The sequence below is a fragment of the Hakea prostrata genome, chromosome 7 (genome assembly GCF_041222555.1).
Source record: "Hakea prostrata isolate BN-2017 chromosome 7, UWA_Hpros_2, whole genome shotgun sequence".
Lineage (NCBI taxonomy): Eukaryota > Viridiplantae > Streptophyta > Magnoliopsida > Proteales > Proteaceae > Hakea > Hakea prostrata.
The window spans coordinates 23,863,857-23,881,084 of NC_142606.1; the positions used below are offsets into that span (position 1 = coordinate 23,863,857).

Sequence of the window (17,228 nt, forward strand, 5' to 3'; positions counted from 1 at the left end):
AAGATCAGGTTTGATAGCGCAGTTGTTAACGTAGAATGGAGAACATTGTTTGAAAATGCTGTAGTTTTCATAAAGCTAGCAAATAATTCAGATAACAATCCCCTTGTACTTGACTCAGGTGGTGATAAAACCCTAGGTAGGCGCCCTTTCCTTTTTTTGAGAATGTGGTCAAGACACCTTAATCGTAAACAAGTTGTTCATGATGGTTGTAAAGGTACTGACAACAATGGAATCTGTACGCTTGTCCAAAGGCAAAATAACTGCAAAAGAGAGCTTGGAAAATGGAACAAAGAGTTTGGAATTGTATAAGAAAACATCAAGTAGCTGAAACAAAAATTATAAGCATAACTATGAAATCCCCTAACCCGGAAACCTGTATTGTAGGTCCAAGAACTCGAAACGTGAGTAGAAAACAGTTGTGGGCCATCCAAATAGAAACCATTAGATTGGAACTTAAACAAATAGAATTGGATAATGAATATGGAGTTTTGCTAAGTTTCGAAAGAAGATCTAGCTTGAACATTGACATATTGGGGAAGTGGATTAAGAGTTCACAGTCGACACTTTTGGAAGGTCCTAAAGTTCAGGTAAGACCCTCCTAATATGTGTGCTCAGTGTTGAAGCAGTGCCATAGAGCTACTGCCCATGAAACTCACTCCTGGAGTAATTTCCAGGGGTAGGGTTGATTGGGTAGAGCGGCCCCTTGCGACCATACTTGGTGCCCGCAAGTAAAAAGGGGTATTTTGGGGATTTTGTATTTTGGACCCCTATTTAATGTTATCTTTGACCGAGAATGTATTATTTTACTCCTAGCCCTGTCAGAGAATGTCAATCCATATCAGAGAAGTCATTTCGAAGAAAGTGAACATTGCAAAGATTGTCCCGAGAGTGATTCAAATTCTAACTGCAAATTTTAAGGTTAGTTAATTCCTCTTTCCTTCTAAGTTATCTCTTTTGATATTTTGTCAGAGGAAAAACATCGTGGGGATATCAATAATTATTGGAACCTAAACCCTATTTTTATCTTATGATTGGTGTCAATTTTCTTCGCGAATAGATTTTAGATAGATCTAAATTATGTTTGGCTAGATTATTGTTTAGATTTGAGTTTTAGATTACTTGTTATAGTTAGACCTTGTTTTTGGGAGTTTCTAAAAAGCCTCAATGTTCTAGAAGTAGTTTGAAATTGGTCGATGCCATAAGGGAGGTATCTGAACTTAGAACGATGTGATTAAGTAGATAATTTACATTGGGCTAGATATTACCCTGGCATGCACAAGTACTGTAATAACTCCCATGTTCCTAATCTAAAATCTGAATTGCAAGTTCGAGTACCCAAGGTTCTAGCCGAAAGAAGCTGTGGGCCATCTGAATTGAAGAACATGTTTTAGCCCCTGAGCCCATGGACTTGGATGGTGTTGATGAAGAATCTGCCTTATTGGGAACTAGATGAAGATCCACATGGAACATGGATGGATTGGGCAGATGGATATTCAATGCGAAAAATGTCGACTTGGAAGATGTCCACGAGTGAGGTAAGGCCCTCCACATGTTGGTTAAGGTCGTAACAGAGCTAGGGATCAATCGGAGAGCAAAATGCTCGAGTACTAAAAAGTACTAGGGGGCAGTTGCTTAAGGCAGTTGATTGACCAAGTGACCAGCAAGCTTGGTGGTTGATTCGGAAATTCGGTAGAAAATGCCTGATTTGACCTCTAGCACCTTATTTAAAGCCTTCCATGACCTAATTTCGTATTATTTTGTTTCTGGAGGCTGCCGTGGACTGAGAAGAGTAAAAAAACACATGGTTGGTGGAAGGGAGTCTCTTTCGGCAAAGAATCTTTCAAGTTTTCCTTTACTTTCCAATCCCAAGTGAAGGTAAGTCTAACCACTCTCTTAAACTATTTTTCACTTTGTTCGGAAGTAGTTATTCTTATGTTAGTTTTGTTTGTGGTTTGGATTAATGTAATTCCTTCCCATCAATGATCTTGATTAGATTGTGCCAAGAGGAATGGATTTTACATCCGATTCAATGGCAGATCATATTGAAGAAGATGATGTAGATCTAGATTTTCTTACAAAGATCAATAGTAGTGAGTGGTCTCTCTAGTGTTCTAAGGACGTGGTTTAGATTTGGATTAACCCAAAGATAGATTGAGGATGGGTGATCCAAAGTTTGAATTTTGAATTTGGAATTATGCCTGAGACTTGGGTGATTGCATGAGGCGGTCGCTTAGAGCAACCAGCTTAACCAACCGGCTGAGTCCCAGAAGTTGTTTTGGAGTTGTCTTTGCTCAGATTGAATCCTAAACTGTAATGTAACATTATGATCATAATCTAGGGGTTTTTGGGATTTGCTAGAGTATTTTCTTGAGAAGAGTTAGCGCTTCTTACCGTATTTTTCTGCTAAATCAGGTAAAGACACAATTACATATGTAGCTGAATTGTTTAATATGATGATTGGTTAACTGATCTAAGCATGTTAGTGAATCAATAACTTGCTATAATTATTTTCATGTCTGTTTACTCATTAATTATAATTTGTGAATAATGTTTAGTGCATTTTACTTCTTTTGTGGAATGTTGTCATTTGGTATGACTATGAATTGGGAATACTTGGCTTGGGATATTAGGGGTTGTGGAATGGAACACTTGTGTTCGATGCCCCCAACCCTTTTCCTGGTTGTTATCCTTCATAACTAGGGTTCTAGATGCATAGCTAGATTACCCACACATGCTTCTACCCTTTCAGCAGGGGTATTGAAGCCGAGTGACCCATGATGGTAGTGACATGGTCCTAAGGGCATCCAACAGAGGTAACTTGTCTATGAGGAGACATAGTAGTCCGCTGTCTATCTTACAATGATAGGGTTGCATATTTCAGGGTCGGGCTCATGAGTGTCCAAAAGATGGCTTCGGTGTCGTGAGGAGACATGAGAAGCATCTGCCCCAACAATATGTGGATGATCATTGGGTTAAGGAATATGGTCCAAAAAGAAGTAATTAGTCTATGAGGATTTACATTCCTAAGTGGAGAAAGATACTATGACCATGCTTGGGTTTAGAATCCCCGACATAAGCCAGTACGTAGACCAATGGTTGTGGTGAGAGTGTGTGGACTTGTTCCCTAGCCATGGTTGATGATGTGGACCTTTACCCCTTTCGAGGGATCTCAACAAAAGCAATCAATCCATGACCAATCAGAGTGACGAGACCTACCCAGAGGTGGACTAGTGTTTATCTTAAAGCATGCCTGTCTAGATAGAGATTGGCATGGTTATACCTTTTAGGTGCATATTTGCATATCATGTCATCATCTTATACATTACCATAATGATAGGCGATCTTGGCATACATGTGATTGTTGCCTTAAGAACATTAAAACTCATCTTTGTGAAATTCCTTTGTTTTCTCAAATGCCTTTGTGGAAACACGAGAGATTCTTTATGTGTGGGAGAACCCCATTGAAAAGATATTGGAGACACCAGTGGGATCTAGTCATGATGAGAATGAAGTTTTTTGTGAGTGCATGGAGTGCTCTTATGACATCCATTGATGGGAAAAGAGCCTAGTGGTTTGCCACTTGGATAAGGCGATTAAAGAGGGTCTTATGATTCATTAAAAAGCTTGAAGAATAATATCCTACACAATTGAAAGACAATAGTTCTGAAATCCCCTGGATTTCTACCCCTTTAACCCATGGTTTCAAGACCGAGAACCCGGGCCTCGAGTCGGCGACAACTGTAGACCATTCAAGTCAAGCCTGAAGGATTGGAAATGGAACCAATGTTGGTATATGACCCTTGTGATGACTCAAAAACTAGAGTTTAAGTGAAGAGAGAAGATTAATCACGAAGGTGTATAAAGGATGATTTTGGAATGTCCATAGATTGGCGATGGAGAATCTGATTGATACGAATAAGGTATCAAATTGAAGATCGTTGAAAGACCTTTCAACAAGACAAAAATCACCAGAATCGGAGTCTGTTTGGGGGTCCAACTATGGACCGGTCGGTTGGGCCGGTTGGGTGAACCAACCCCCCACCCCATTTTCTGGTTTAGGGGGAAAAATGGAATTCTGGGTTTTTAAGCCCTATTTTATGTTTTAACTCACTCATAACTGCATTTCTTTACGCTAGAACGAGGTTGAGGCTGCGGGAAGAGGAGAAACCAAGGAGAAGAGCAGTTCCCATCATTCCGAAGGTGTCTTGTGATTCGAATCTTTGCGAAAACATTAGGAAAGATGAGGTTTCTTTAATCTTTCTCTTAGACACAGTTATGTGGACAACTCTCTTCTCTTTATTTGTGGAATTGTGATTGTGGGAGCATTTTAGGATTTTTGTTACCCTTGTTCTCTTGTTTTAGTATTTCCTTTCTAGTATAAGAGTAATGGTTTGTCCACTTGCGAAAGATTTTTCTTTTTGACTCCCGAGTCACCCACGGGTGATTTAGGAGAACCAATTTGGGCCTTTTTGATCTAAATTAAATTAGATCAAATTGAAAGTACCCGTAGGATCCTTTTGCTACAAATTAGACTTTCCCAAATTTTCGTTTCGATTAGACTTCGAATCGGTGGCGAAGTTGAGACCATTCACTAATGAGGTTGAGATTACCCTTTTTACTAGTGGTAAGGATTTTGTTTTCGTGGGAAAATTTTGGGATATTCTTTGAAACCCAAATTGTCACATCCTCTCAGTCGGTACCCTAACTGGCATACCCGAGAGTGTGATCCATAGCCCCGAAGATCAAGTATCGAGGAAATCATCCTCCCACATATACAATAACATAATCATAAACAAGAAATAATCAAGGTTTAATATTATAAACAAGGTTCAAAACAAGAATGAATAAATAATATAATCAGAGTACGGAAAATGATACCAGATATCCGTAGATATCAAAAGAAGTAAAGTGAGGCGGAAACTCACTCCACAAAATACAACGGAACGCAGTATGTAAGTCTAAAAGAAATAACATCTAAATCAAAGGAACTAATAAAGATAACTAAACATCAGAGTTTTCTATTCTATAGATGACGTCTTCAAAATAGTGGACTTCGTCAATCCATTTGAGACGTTCCACATATACGTTGTCTTTAATCGTAGTACGCAGCTTGATCAACTGAGGGATCATCAGAGTAATCTTGATTGTTGCCAACACCTTGCGTGAAGTACGCTTCATCGGCTTGCGCTTCATCGTACTGTTCGCCATAGTAATCAATACCTGTAGAATAGTCTAACAAAACAATGTACAAAAAGGAATGAGTTTTGAAGAAACTCAGTAAGGTAGTTAATCCATAACAACATAAATAACATGAAAGTAAACCATAATAAGATGCAATGCGATATGAAACAAGTAATGTATGTATGCATCTAAACTCTATGTATGCTGGTCTCTATGGCAGACATGCTTTAAGTCATAGCACCGTACTTCCTTGGGTAGGTCACGCATACAGCTCCTATTGGTAGTGGGTCCGGCATCCCTCAGAACAAACCATGGCAAGGGGTTAAGTCAACACTCTCTCTCACAACCATTTGGCATAAGTACCGCGCATGTCAGGGTAAAGCCTAGCCCAATGCAAGTCATCTACTCAGTTACATCAAATCAGGTCCAGATACTTCCATTCCTCTCCTCTCGGGATCCTTTCCGGTATCCTTTCCACTAGAGTCCTAATAGTCTCGGACTACGGACTCATCAACCCTATTGGTTATCCACATATGGTAAACGGGAAGCTCTCATGTCCTCTCACGGATATAACTCACCGGTCTTAAGCGCCCATGAGCCCAAGTCTAACCATATGCAACCCTCCAATACATGGCCCCCACAATGTGATTCCCGTCCTCTCACGGATATAACTCACCGGTCTTAAGCGCCCGTGAATCCCCATTGCTACCACGGGTCGTTCGGTCTCAATACCCTTCCAAATCGGGTCTGATATAACAGGGGTACAACCTAACCAAACACTGTTAGACAACCCTAGGTATGACAACCAATGATTCGGGAAAGTGTCGATGGGCAACCCCGAAAACATCCCATACTATTTCCAATAATGTCCAAGGACAGAAGTGTTAAAAGGACACCTCCCAATCCCAAACCAAACTTAATCAAACATAGTCTCAGATCAGTCATGACATATACAATCAACAACTCATTATATAAAAGAGAATGTAAAGTCATGATCAAATCATTAAACAATATAGTAATAAGCAATCTCACATAAGTCTAAGTAATAAAAGAAACATGATAAAGAGCTACTGTTCTCACAGTAGTACATCAGAATATAAAGTGTACAAACAGTAAACAACTCATAGTTTCATAAAGTAGAAACCATAGAGTATGCAATCTATGTAGTTAAGGAGATAACTGTCCTTGCCTTCTAACTCGCAAAGGAACTTAGAGAATCAAGTAAGACCTTGACTAAACCTGAGAAAAGAGTCTTAAACAAATGTATATTAAGAGTTTGGAAAGATTAATAGAAGGAAAGATCACAATTCAATCAAAACAGACCAAGAATGGGGTTGCTGTACCCATTGGTCAACTGATTGGTCTACTGCCCCAGTCGACCAATGAGTCGACCAACAGAGACAGTAGCCTTCAAAAATTAGAATTTTTAGAATATGAATCCGAATTTGGTGGTTCAAAAGGGTACAAAATAAGGGGGAAACTTTAATGGAAACATCTAAGTCTATAGAGGACAACAAACCATTAATCAAATCAAGTTTCCAGGTTACAACTCAGGAACTAGAAAGTTAATCTAATTAGGTTAAACATAGATCATGAAGGGAAAAATATAGTATGATCAAGGGTAAGGAATTAAAGATTGATAGGTTACAATTCTAGTAAAGAAAATAAAGTGAGAGTCTTCTAACATGATCAAAATAGGGGTTCTTGATTTTACCCAAGAAATTAGGGTTTCACCCTTTTTGGCTCCCATGAAAAGGTTGAGAGTTCCGAATGAAGGGAGGTAAATTGTTAGTCAAAAATAACAAGAAGAATCATTCAATGATAAAGTTTAGGTTCACATAAATTTTACCCAAGAGGTTTCCCTCTCATGGGGGATTACCAAAGGTTCTCCAGATGACCACACAAGGTTAGGGTTTCCAGGATTCAACTGGCAAGGGTTGAGATCATGATGATGATCATAGATCTCAAGGAACATGATGAGATCATGGAATAGATGGTTGCAAGAATGCAGCATCATCTTCCTGATCTCAATCAAGAACAGATTCAAGAAAAGAAAATCAGAGATAGAGAGGAAAGAGATCATACACATACATTTGATGCAGGAGGATGAAGATTGCTTGAGTTCTTGCAAGATATCAACCAAGGATGCAAGGGAATCGATTAGAATAGGGTTCTAACTCGTTCCAGAGGCTTAGGAGGCAGATGAGGCGGAGTATTCCCGAGACTAGACTTAACTAGAGTAGCCATGATTTAAATTTCAAAAATAGAATCAATTGGTCGATTGATTGGTCGACTGGTCCAGTCGACCAATGAGTCAACCAATCAGAACAACAACCTCAAAATAGGGAATCGAAGGCTCAGATCAAATCCAAACATCAAGGGGTTTTGCACACACCTAAAGTGACATACCTAGTAGGTAGAAAGGCCTTCGAACCAATACAGAGAGCACTCCAAGTCCATCAACTAATCCAATCTTCATTAGGGTGCAGTTTCCATAGAAGGGACACTAACATCCACACTCAAGGATTCCACTCCAGCCATCAAGTCTTCTACTGAAATGGCCCAAAGATGACTTCTTGCCTTACTTCAGGTTACTGGACCTACAAACAACAGGGTTTTCGGGTCAGGGTTAGGGCTGGGTTTCACACAAATAGACTTTAATTTGTGATTATTAATTATCTTGCATGAATAGGTTATATATATTTAGTCACCAACTTGTGGGAGTGAATTTTGGGACTGGAGAGGATCAAAGTGAAAGGTGAGGAATATACTTAACCTTATATTACATGTATAATGATGTTAGTTAATTTTCATTATTGATATATTGCATTGCTTTTGTATTATTTTGTTGTTATGTATGTGACTGTTGAAAGGTAAGAAAATAAGTTTCCTTCTAATTTTTAATATTCTTTGAATGGTGATATAAGAATGTATGAGATTGAATGGATTGAGTTTTTCTTTTACTTAAATTATTGATATGAAAATATATGGATGATATTAAATTAAATTACTCCTTATATTTTATGTTGCTTACTAGGGTTGTGGGTTCACCCATTGCCCTAGTAACCTTATGTGATTGCCTAAATTTTGATTGGGGAATGAAGAATGCTCTTTTGGCGTTTTTGTCATTGCACACTAGTGGATGTGGTATGGAACACATTCCTATGGTGCCTTTGGTGCTTTCCCTGATTATTGGTTGACATACCTAGGGCATGTCTAAAAATGTTTGGCTAGGTGACCTCATGAGTATTACTACCCTTTCAGCAGGGGTACTGAAACCGGTTAACCCATGATGTTAGTGGCTGGGTCCCGTGTGCCAAACAGACCCACTATCATCATAAAAAGGTAGGGTTGCATATAATAGATAAGGGCTCCTCTGCGCTCAAAACCGGTAGCCAACCTGTGAGAGGACATGGAGAGCATCCTGTCCATTATATGTGGATGACCACTGGGTTAAGGAATGGAGTCTAACAGATGCCTCCCATTGAGGATCCATTCATAGGTGGGAAGGTATTGAACCAACAGAGCACTAGGCGTGAGAGGAGATATCCAAACCATATGTAGTACGAGACTGTATGACTTTGCATTAGGCCTAGGATTATCCTTGACACGCGCCAAATCTTATACCAATGGTGATGTGAGAGAGTGGTGACCTAATCCCCAACCATGGCTTGGCAGGACTTTACCCAACAACGCGAAGAACCCAACAGATGTGCTTGAGTGTCGTGAGGGAAGAGTGATTGAGACAACCCAAAGAAGACTGGTGTATGACATAATGCGTGTCTACCATAGAGACTTCATGATAGAGTTAGGAGCATAATATCATAATCATTCATATACCATATCATTATCATTAATTACATTATCGATATTCATGTTATATGTGTGGTGTGGAATCTTGTGAATGAATGCATGATATGATGTTGAGTTGACCTCATTGAGTTCTGTTGAGCTCATTCCTTTTTATATGTACTATAGGTTATGAGAACTTCTTCCAAATGGAGGATTTGTTGCTGACATATCTTCTTGAAGGAGAGTGACCGAAGAAGAAGTGGACGCGCATGGAGTTTCATGTCAATGTTAAGATTGTCCTTGTGGGGTTGGATTCCATTAGGAAATTAGTCTAGTTTATTTTCCGTTGCGAAGGAAACTATCTTCTTTTCTTTTCAAAACTCTGATATTATACCTTTTATTTTGAAGTAATGGATGATTGTAATCATTATTTCAGTTTTGATAACTTTAAATGAGAAACTTGATTTATTCTTGTCCGTTTGCTTTTACTATATCATATGTTGTATGGAATTGTCACTGAACCTAGGTCTTGCGGTGTATCACCCCCACAGGTATTCGGGTATGACCGAATCCGGCTGGGTGGGGTGTGACAATAGCAAACCATAAAGAGACACATTTTTTGTTGTTGTTATTTTTGCTTTTGCTGATACATTCCTTTTTGATTCATTCAGTATTCATTTCTTGGATTTTGGAACCTTTACTTTTCTTAATTAATTATTGAAAACTTTGTTTGCTCTTGATTATGGAATTGTGTGTTTTAATTATTACTGATAGTGTAACTGAGATCTTGTGGTTGTGGATCACACCCATCGGTTGTCAGATCTGATCCAATACTGTAAGGTTGGGTGTGACAAGTACTCATGCCAATGGTCGTGGTGAGAGTGTGTGGCCCTAAACCCCAACCATGGTTGATGAGAGGATTGATATCCCTATACCTTGGTTGTGATGCCCAATTCGGTCAGAGTCGTTGGGGTCTGTGTGAGACTATCCAAAGGAGGTTGGTGGCGTACCTTAATGCGTGTCAACCTAGATAGAGATTTGCATTGGTTAGAGTATGAAAACATTATTTCATTGCATACATTTACATATCATGTCATGTCCTTTACTTTTAAATATTTGAATATGTGGATATGCATATGTTGAATTACTCGTTGATTTTTTTGGAACTCATCCCTCATGGAAATGGTGTTTTGGATTTTGCTGTAGATCATGATGCCTTGTCATTTCACAATCACGAGACGCCAACAACCAATGCATACGAAGTACCAAATTATTGGAGGGACGGGCTACGCGGTGACACACATGCATGTCTAGACTATTCACAAGGGGTTTAGTCTTATACCTAGGAAAACAGAGCTCTTTGGAGAAACTGGGACTTTTGAATATTATATTTACCATTTAATTAAGAACAGATACTTGATGTAAACCTTGGGATAATTAAACTCCTCTTCCATTCCTAGAGATGAAAATGGGAAGTGGGTTGATTCAAATAAGGGGGTAGTAATGTAGGATTAAACCATTTTAAAATGGCAGTCATATCTAAAGGGGATAATCTAAAAACTATAGTTGAAGCTTTGGAGAGGGTAGAGCATGTAGTCTCTGAAGAACTGAATAGAGATTTGTATGCAATCCCTATAAAAGAGAAAATTCACAAAGCGATCATGAGTATGGGGCCTCTCAAGGCTCCTAGGCCTAATGGATTCCCACCAATTTTCTATCAACAATTAGGGTCCACCGCTAAGGAAGAGCTGCATAAGTGTATTGTGAATTTCTTCTCTACCAATTCACTCCCTGCAGATCTGAACAGTATTTATGTGTGTTTGATACTGACGGTGAAAAAACCTGGAGCTGGTGGAACATTTTAGGCCAATTAGACTTGAACTTGAAGTAATCAAAGTAATATTTTCATATCACATGAGATCTTCCATTATGTTAAACACCTCTAGAAAGGAAAGAAAAAGCAACTAGCTATCAAGTTAGACATGTAGAAAGGCTATGATAGGTTAAGTTGGGAGTTTATTAGGGCCACCCTATCTAAAATGGGCCTTTGTAATAAATGGATAGACCTCATTATGGAAACCATTACTTTTGTGTCTTATACTTTGTTGCTTAATGGTGTAGAGAAAGGTTCTTTTGTCTCCTTAATGGGTATTCGACAAGGGTAACCCCCTTGTCACCTTTTAGTGTCATACTATGTTTGCAGGTGTTAAGCAAAATATTGGAGAAGGCTGAGAGGGACAAGTTGATATGTGGCATTAGAGTTAAAGACCCCCCCCCCCCCAAAAAAAAAATCCCATTTATTGTTTGCCGATGATTGCCTACACTTTTCAGAATTGAAGCTTCAAGAAGTGGTCAATTTAAAGGGATGCTAGTGGCCAGGCCATCAATCAAAAGAAATCTACTATAATATTCAGTCCAAATACACCCCGAAGACTCAAGAGATGGTTTGCCAGGGTATTGAGAGTCAAGCAAAGTGAGGGACCAACTAAATATCTTGGTCTACCTACTGAAATTGGGATCTCAAAGAAGGAAGTCTTCGAGGATTTAGTTGCAAGGACAAAGCCCAAAACGCATGGTTGGAAGAATCTATATCTATCCCATGCAGATAATGAGGAGTTGATCAAGTTTGTTGCATCATCAATGGTTATATATGTTGACTCCCATTTCAATGCCTATAGGTATCCATGACCTAATTCAAAAGAGCTTAAGCAATTTCTATTGGGGGTAAAGAGAAGATGGGAAAATTTTTCATTGGATTTCTTGGAGTAGGCTTTAAAATTCAAAAGGAGAAGAGGGGGGGGGGGATTGGGCTTCCATGAACTGGTTCTACATAATAGAGCTCTTTAGGGTGAAAGTGGCATGGAGGTTGATTCAAAATCCATAGTAACTTTGGGTGAAGTTTATCAAAGCAATTTATTACCCAAAGAAAGGTTTCATGCAGGCAAAGGTAGGCAACAGAGAAGTGCATTGATTGGGTGCATGGTGTTAGAGGATGGCCTAGTATGGGAAATCGGTATGGGGAGTAGGTCGATATATGGGAAAGCAAGTGGAATCCCACCCACGAGGATTTCAAGGTCTCAACAGTGAAGGTTATGAACTTCCAAGTCAATATGGTAGAAAATTTGATCAATGATACGGAGTGGAACCTCAACATAATAAATCATCTCATGAATCATAAAGATCGAGAAGCTATCATGTGCATAAAGCTTAACATCAATCCAAGAGAAGATAAACGCATTTGGGATCCAGCCTATTATGGAGTCTACAAGACCAAATCAACTCCTCCTGATTAACAAGAGGGGGAGGGAGCAAGCTGCTAAGGCATCCTCATCTAGAGGCCATAAATGGGAGGCAGTCCCTAAAAGAATATGGAAACTTATATGGAGTGCAAAATCAGTTCCTAAAGTCAAGTCTTTCCTATGGTTTGTGGGAAGAGGGTATGGCAATCGATGAGAACCTCATCAAGCGACAAATCAATATTGATCTAGCCTGTCGAGTGTGTGGATCCCAATTAGAGACTTTTGACTACATCATACTAGACTGGCATTTCGCAAGAGCTATTTGGTTTGGGAGTCGCCTCTCTCACTTGGTGCCATCAGAGCATGCTCCATCGATATCAGATTGGTTAAGTTCCTTGTGCGTCCTTGAGTTTCCAACTAAGAAGGAGAAGAAGGAAATGGTAAGCTTGTGTGTCTATGTTTGTTGGTAACTTTGGATTGCTAGAAATGATTGCATTTTAGGAAGAAATGCATGGCGCCCAGAGGAGGTGATATCCAGGGCCCAAAGAGTGTGGTGGTGAATATTGGATTGCTAGTATGTTGTTGTCTCCAAGTATTGAGTCCCAACAGGTGTCAAAGTCGCCAAGATGTGAGGAGATTAACATTAGAGCCCATCGAGGCCATTGGGTCCACATAATTCTCTGTGATTTGCTCTGCCAATTGAAGTTACTAAGAGGGGGCGGGGGGGCTTTGTGCGATTGGATCATATGGGCCGAGTTATTCAAGCGGTGTCTGAACCTATGGACTTTGGGGAAGCCCTTGTTGGTGAAGCCTTAGCTATTAGGTTTGCATTTGTTGAAGGGCATTGGCAAGGTCTGCATGAGATTGAAGTCTAGACAAATAGTCAAGCCTTGATTAATTTGTTTAAGGGCCATAATATTACTCCCCCTACCCTAATAGGTGGAGTTTTTATTTTTTTAATTTTTAATTTTTAAATTTTTTTTATAGGTCTCCCCTATTGGAGGAGTTTGATAGCTGTCCTTCTCTTTTATCTCTAGGGAGTATAATGGGTTACCCCATACCCTAGCTCAAAAGGCACTCAACATTTCTGAGAAGACTGAGTGGCCACATTTCCTCCCCATGGTTTCATGAGTTGTTGTTATCATTTTTTTGGTTTTGGCCCTTAGTTGAGTGAACATCTTTTCTACCAGAAAAACAAAAAAAAACAAAAAATAATAAATAAATAAATGTGTTATAGGTCTCCCCTATTGGAGGAGTTTGATAGCTGTCCTTCTCTTTTATCTCTAGGGAGTATAATGGGTTACCCCATACCCTAGCTCAAAAGGCACTCAACATTTCTGAGAAGACTGAGTGGCCACATTTCCTCCCCATGGTTTCATGAGTTGTTGTTATCATTTTTTTGGTTTTGGCCCTTAGTTGAGTGAACATCTTTTCTACCAGAAAAACAAAAAAAAACAAAAAATAATAAATAAATAAATAAAAATAAATAAAATAAATAAAAATCTTTCTTCTTCTTGTTCTTGGTTATACATTGTTTTTTTTTTCTTTTGTACAAAGGTGCTTTTTATAAATGGGGATATGGATATTACATATGCCAGTAGGAGTTGAACCCATGACCTCTCCATTGAGAAGCAGGTTCCTAACCATCCTACTACTCCATTTGCAAGTTATACATTGTTTAAGGCATACATATTGCTTACTTCTATATCTACCCTATTACTTCTCATTCTGTGTTGCCAACACGCCATGGAACTAATACCTATTGACAAGGTGGTGGGACCTGAACACCGTAGAAGCTTAATTGTGCATTGGAGCAATTGGATGTAGTAGTTGAACCATATGTGCCACTGTATCGTAGATTGATGTCAGACAACTGAATTTTTTGGCACGGCATCTGATTACTGCAGGCGATGTTCACTGCAACCTTTGATGCCGAGGTTCCTTTGATATTAACGAAACGAATATCGCTCAACTGCACGCGAGATGACTTCTCCCACCACCCCAGAAAAAAATAAATAAAAAAAGAATAATAATAAGAGTTTTTTACATGTGAGTCCCCTTAGTAGACCATAAACTAATGTTGGGTCTCCTCAGTGCAATATATTACGTGTGGGTCCTAACCAAACTAACATCGTTAGTCGCTGTTAAGTATATTCAAATTTCAAACATGGAGGGACAAAAATGCCCCTCAGGTTATTTAATACATTGTGTTAATATATGATTTTAGAATATATATAACAAAATGTATTAAACAACTTGAGGGGCACTTTGGACCCTCCATGTTTGAAATTTGAATATACCTAACATCGGCTAAATGTATTAGTTAGTTGGGACTCACATGTAATATATTACATTAAAAGGAGACCCAACATTAGTTTATGATCTACTAAAGGGACCCACACGTAAAAAACTCTAAAAATAAAGATAGAGGATTGATTGTTCTACAACCCATTTGATGAAATGTCAATGAGAAGAAAAGAAATTGAAGGTGCTCTATTACCGGCTTATTGGGGTTGCAGGTCCTCCCTCCGCAATAGTGTTGATCAATTATAATGGGATTCTTAACATTGTTCATGGTAATGTTCTGAAAAAGGAATCCTGATGCACGGCTCGGTGGTGAATCAGGCCAGGTTTTGACCCTAACACCATTTTTTGTGCTCAAGAATGTGCAGTTCAACACTTTGATATCTTTCACATCCTTCTCGTGGTTATACTTGCCAAGGCTACCAATACTGTTGTTTAAACATATATAACCCGCAATGTCAGTGGTGAATCTCATACCATTTCTGAATTTCTCTTAGAAAGTAGGGCTAGAAATCGTAGGGAAAGAAATTACCTAATGCCATGCCCTGGTCCGCATACAGTCCAACTGACGGTGACATTGGTTGAGCCTTGACCAATGGAGACGCAATCATCCCCTGTACCAATAAAGCTTCTGGAAATTTCGATGGAGTCGGATTCACTTATGTGGACGCCATCGGTGTTTGGGCTATCGAAAGGCGCTGTGATGTTGATCCCGTGTGCTCCAATGTCCTGGCTATAGCTGATCATAATGTGGAAAGCTTTGCTATTAAGTGAATGGATACCCTCAATTCTCCCATTGATTACGTGATTGAACTTTATATTCTGCAAAAACCAATAATGTTCTTGGGCTTAATTGCGAGGACTCAAACGAATTCATTATCTGCGAAACAAGAACAAGAATAAATATGAATTGTTTATCTTACTGTTGGCATGAGTTGACAGTCAGCGTTTTGTTTACAGTCATTGTATTTCCAATCGGCGGCACCTTGACCATCGAAAGTGCCTCCGCCGGTGAGAATCAGACCAGTAATGCTCTCAAACAAGAACCATTCAGGAGTTTCATAGTTAGTAATATCTGTATCTGCTTTAAGAGTTCCTTGCACTTCAACTATAATGGGAGGTGGCCCAGCGCATGGCCCTTCAAATATAACTTGTCCAAGCTTATATTCGCCCTTATTAGGTACAACAACCCTTGCTTTCCCTGTCGAATGGCACGCTGCAACCCATGTCTTCATGAATGCCTGCAACCACAGATAAATATGAATTTTCAGATGAGAAATGCAGAAAAGGAAGTTGTAAGATTTCGATTTCGGCAATTCAGCTTAACGAACATATTAATCCATTATAAGTGGAGGTAGAAAAATATGATAAAGATGGAGAAACCACATGAGTGTTGTCGGTCTTCCCATCAGGCTTGGCACCGTAGTTTAGTACATCAAAAATCGTAACATCATCACTCTTTGGGGCTCGACGGCTGGCGCTGGTAATGGCATTGCCAAGGGGAGCACCAGCCTCTCCCACACATAGGAGGAGAGCCACCGAACAAAAAACAAGAGCTACTGCTGCCATTATCGCACCCGTAAGTAGAATAATGTGGAATCAGAATTAGAATAGTCTTTTTCTATCTTTGTTCTTCCTTTCTATGCAAGCGGATGAAAAAGGAGAACATAGATTAAGGCTTCGCTCTCATTATGGCTTGACTCTCAAAGACTCACATTTATAACCTGGAATTCTGGTTTCGAGTCAGAAACCGTCTCCCTCTCCGTCTTCTACTCTCTTTCCCTTAATCAACCAATTCATGTAACCATGCATGTAATATTAGAATTAAACAACTGTTGTTCGGTTGATAAGGTGAGATCCCTGACTGCTAGGTTTAGGTCTGGATAATTCCACGTTCTACCACCAAACTATTGCGGTAGGGGTGTCAATGCTTCTCTTTGGAGCGCTTATGGTTTGGGCTGTAAACATTCAAGCCACAATACAGATCATTTGCAAAATAGTGGTTTAGACTTGGTGCGATTTGGGTTTAGGTTGACTATTAGTTTGGATTTGAGTTGAGTTGATTTTGGGACCATTAGCAACATATTATCAAACTTTTTTTTTTTTTGTGAAGACATATTATCAAACTGCTATAGTCCATTTCAAAGTTAAATATTATATGGGTCTTAGATCCTGCCTCTAGGGCTTCAAGTCCAAACATCACTATTCTCTTTAACTTTTATACATCTTTAAAGAGGAAAAACTCAGAATCTTATTAAAAAAAACTAACAATAATACATGATATATCAATTATGGAATTGTAGATACATACAAAATACCCATTTTAATTGAAAAAAAATCATTAATTGATACAAAAAGGTAAAAGTGAAACATGTATGTTTCAGCATAAAAAAATTTGAAATTTATTCTTTTGCACAACCAATAACGCGATAATGGAAAAAGAAGAAAGACAAACAAGAATTTATGTGGTTCAGCCTCCAATATAGAGAACTTACATCCATAGTATGAAAGCCCTCACCTCATCAAATTATCGATGAAGGTATTTGATTATCTTTATATAACTACTACACAACCATTTGCAAAATAGCGGTTTCAATTTCAGGTTGACTAACGGTTTAAATTCAGGTTGGGTCGGTTTTGAGACCATTACCAATCCGATATCAAACCTCTATAGCCCATTTCAATGTTAAAACTTGTATACATCTTAGATCT

General features: G+C 39.0%; 1 protein-coding gene across 1 annotated transcript; it reads right to left on the bottom strand.

Moving 5' to 3' along the window:
• Positions 1–13,971: 13,971 nt before the first annotated feature.
• LOC149010702 (exopolygalacturonase-like) lies at positions 13,972–16,085 on the bottom strand. Its single transcript, XM_089162471.1, has 5 exons — positions 15,903–16,085; positions 15,440–15,757; positions 15,049–15,338; positions 14,713–14,944; positions 13,972–14,199 (listed from the first exon to the last, which is right to left on the bottom strand). Exons 1-5 carry the CDS (start codon positions 16,083–16,085, stop codon positions 13,972–13,974), a joined length of 1,251 nt encoding a protein of 416 aa, XP_089018597.1.
• Between the last annotated feature and the right edge of the window lie 1,143 nt (positions 16,086–17,228).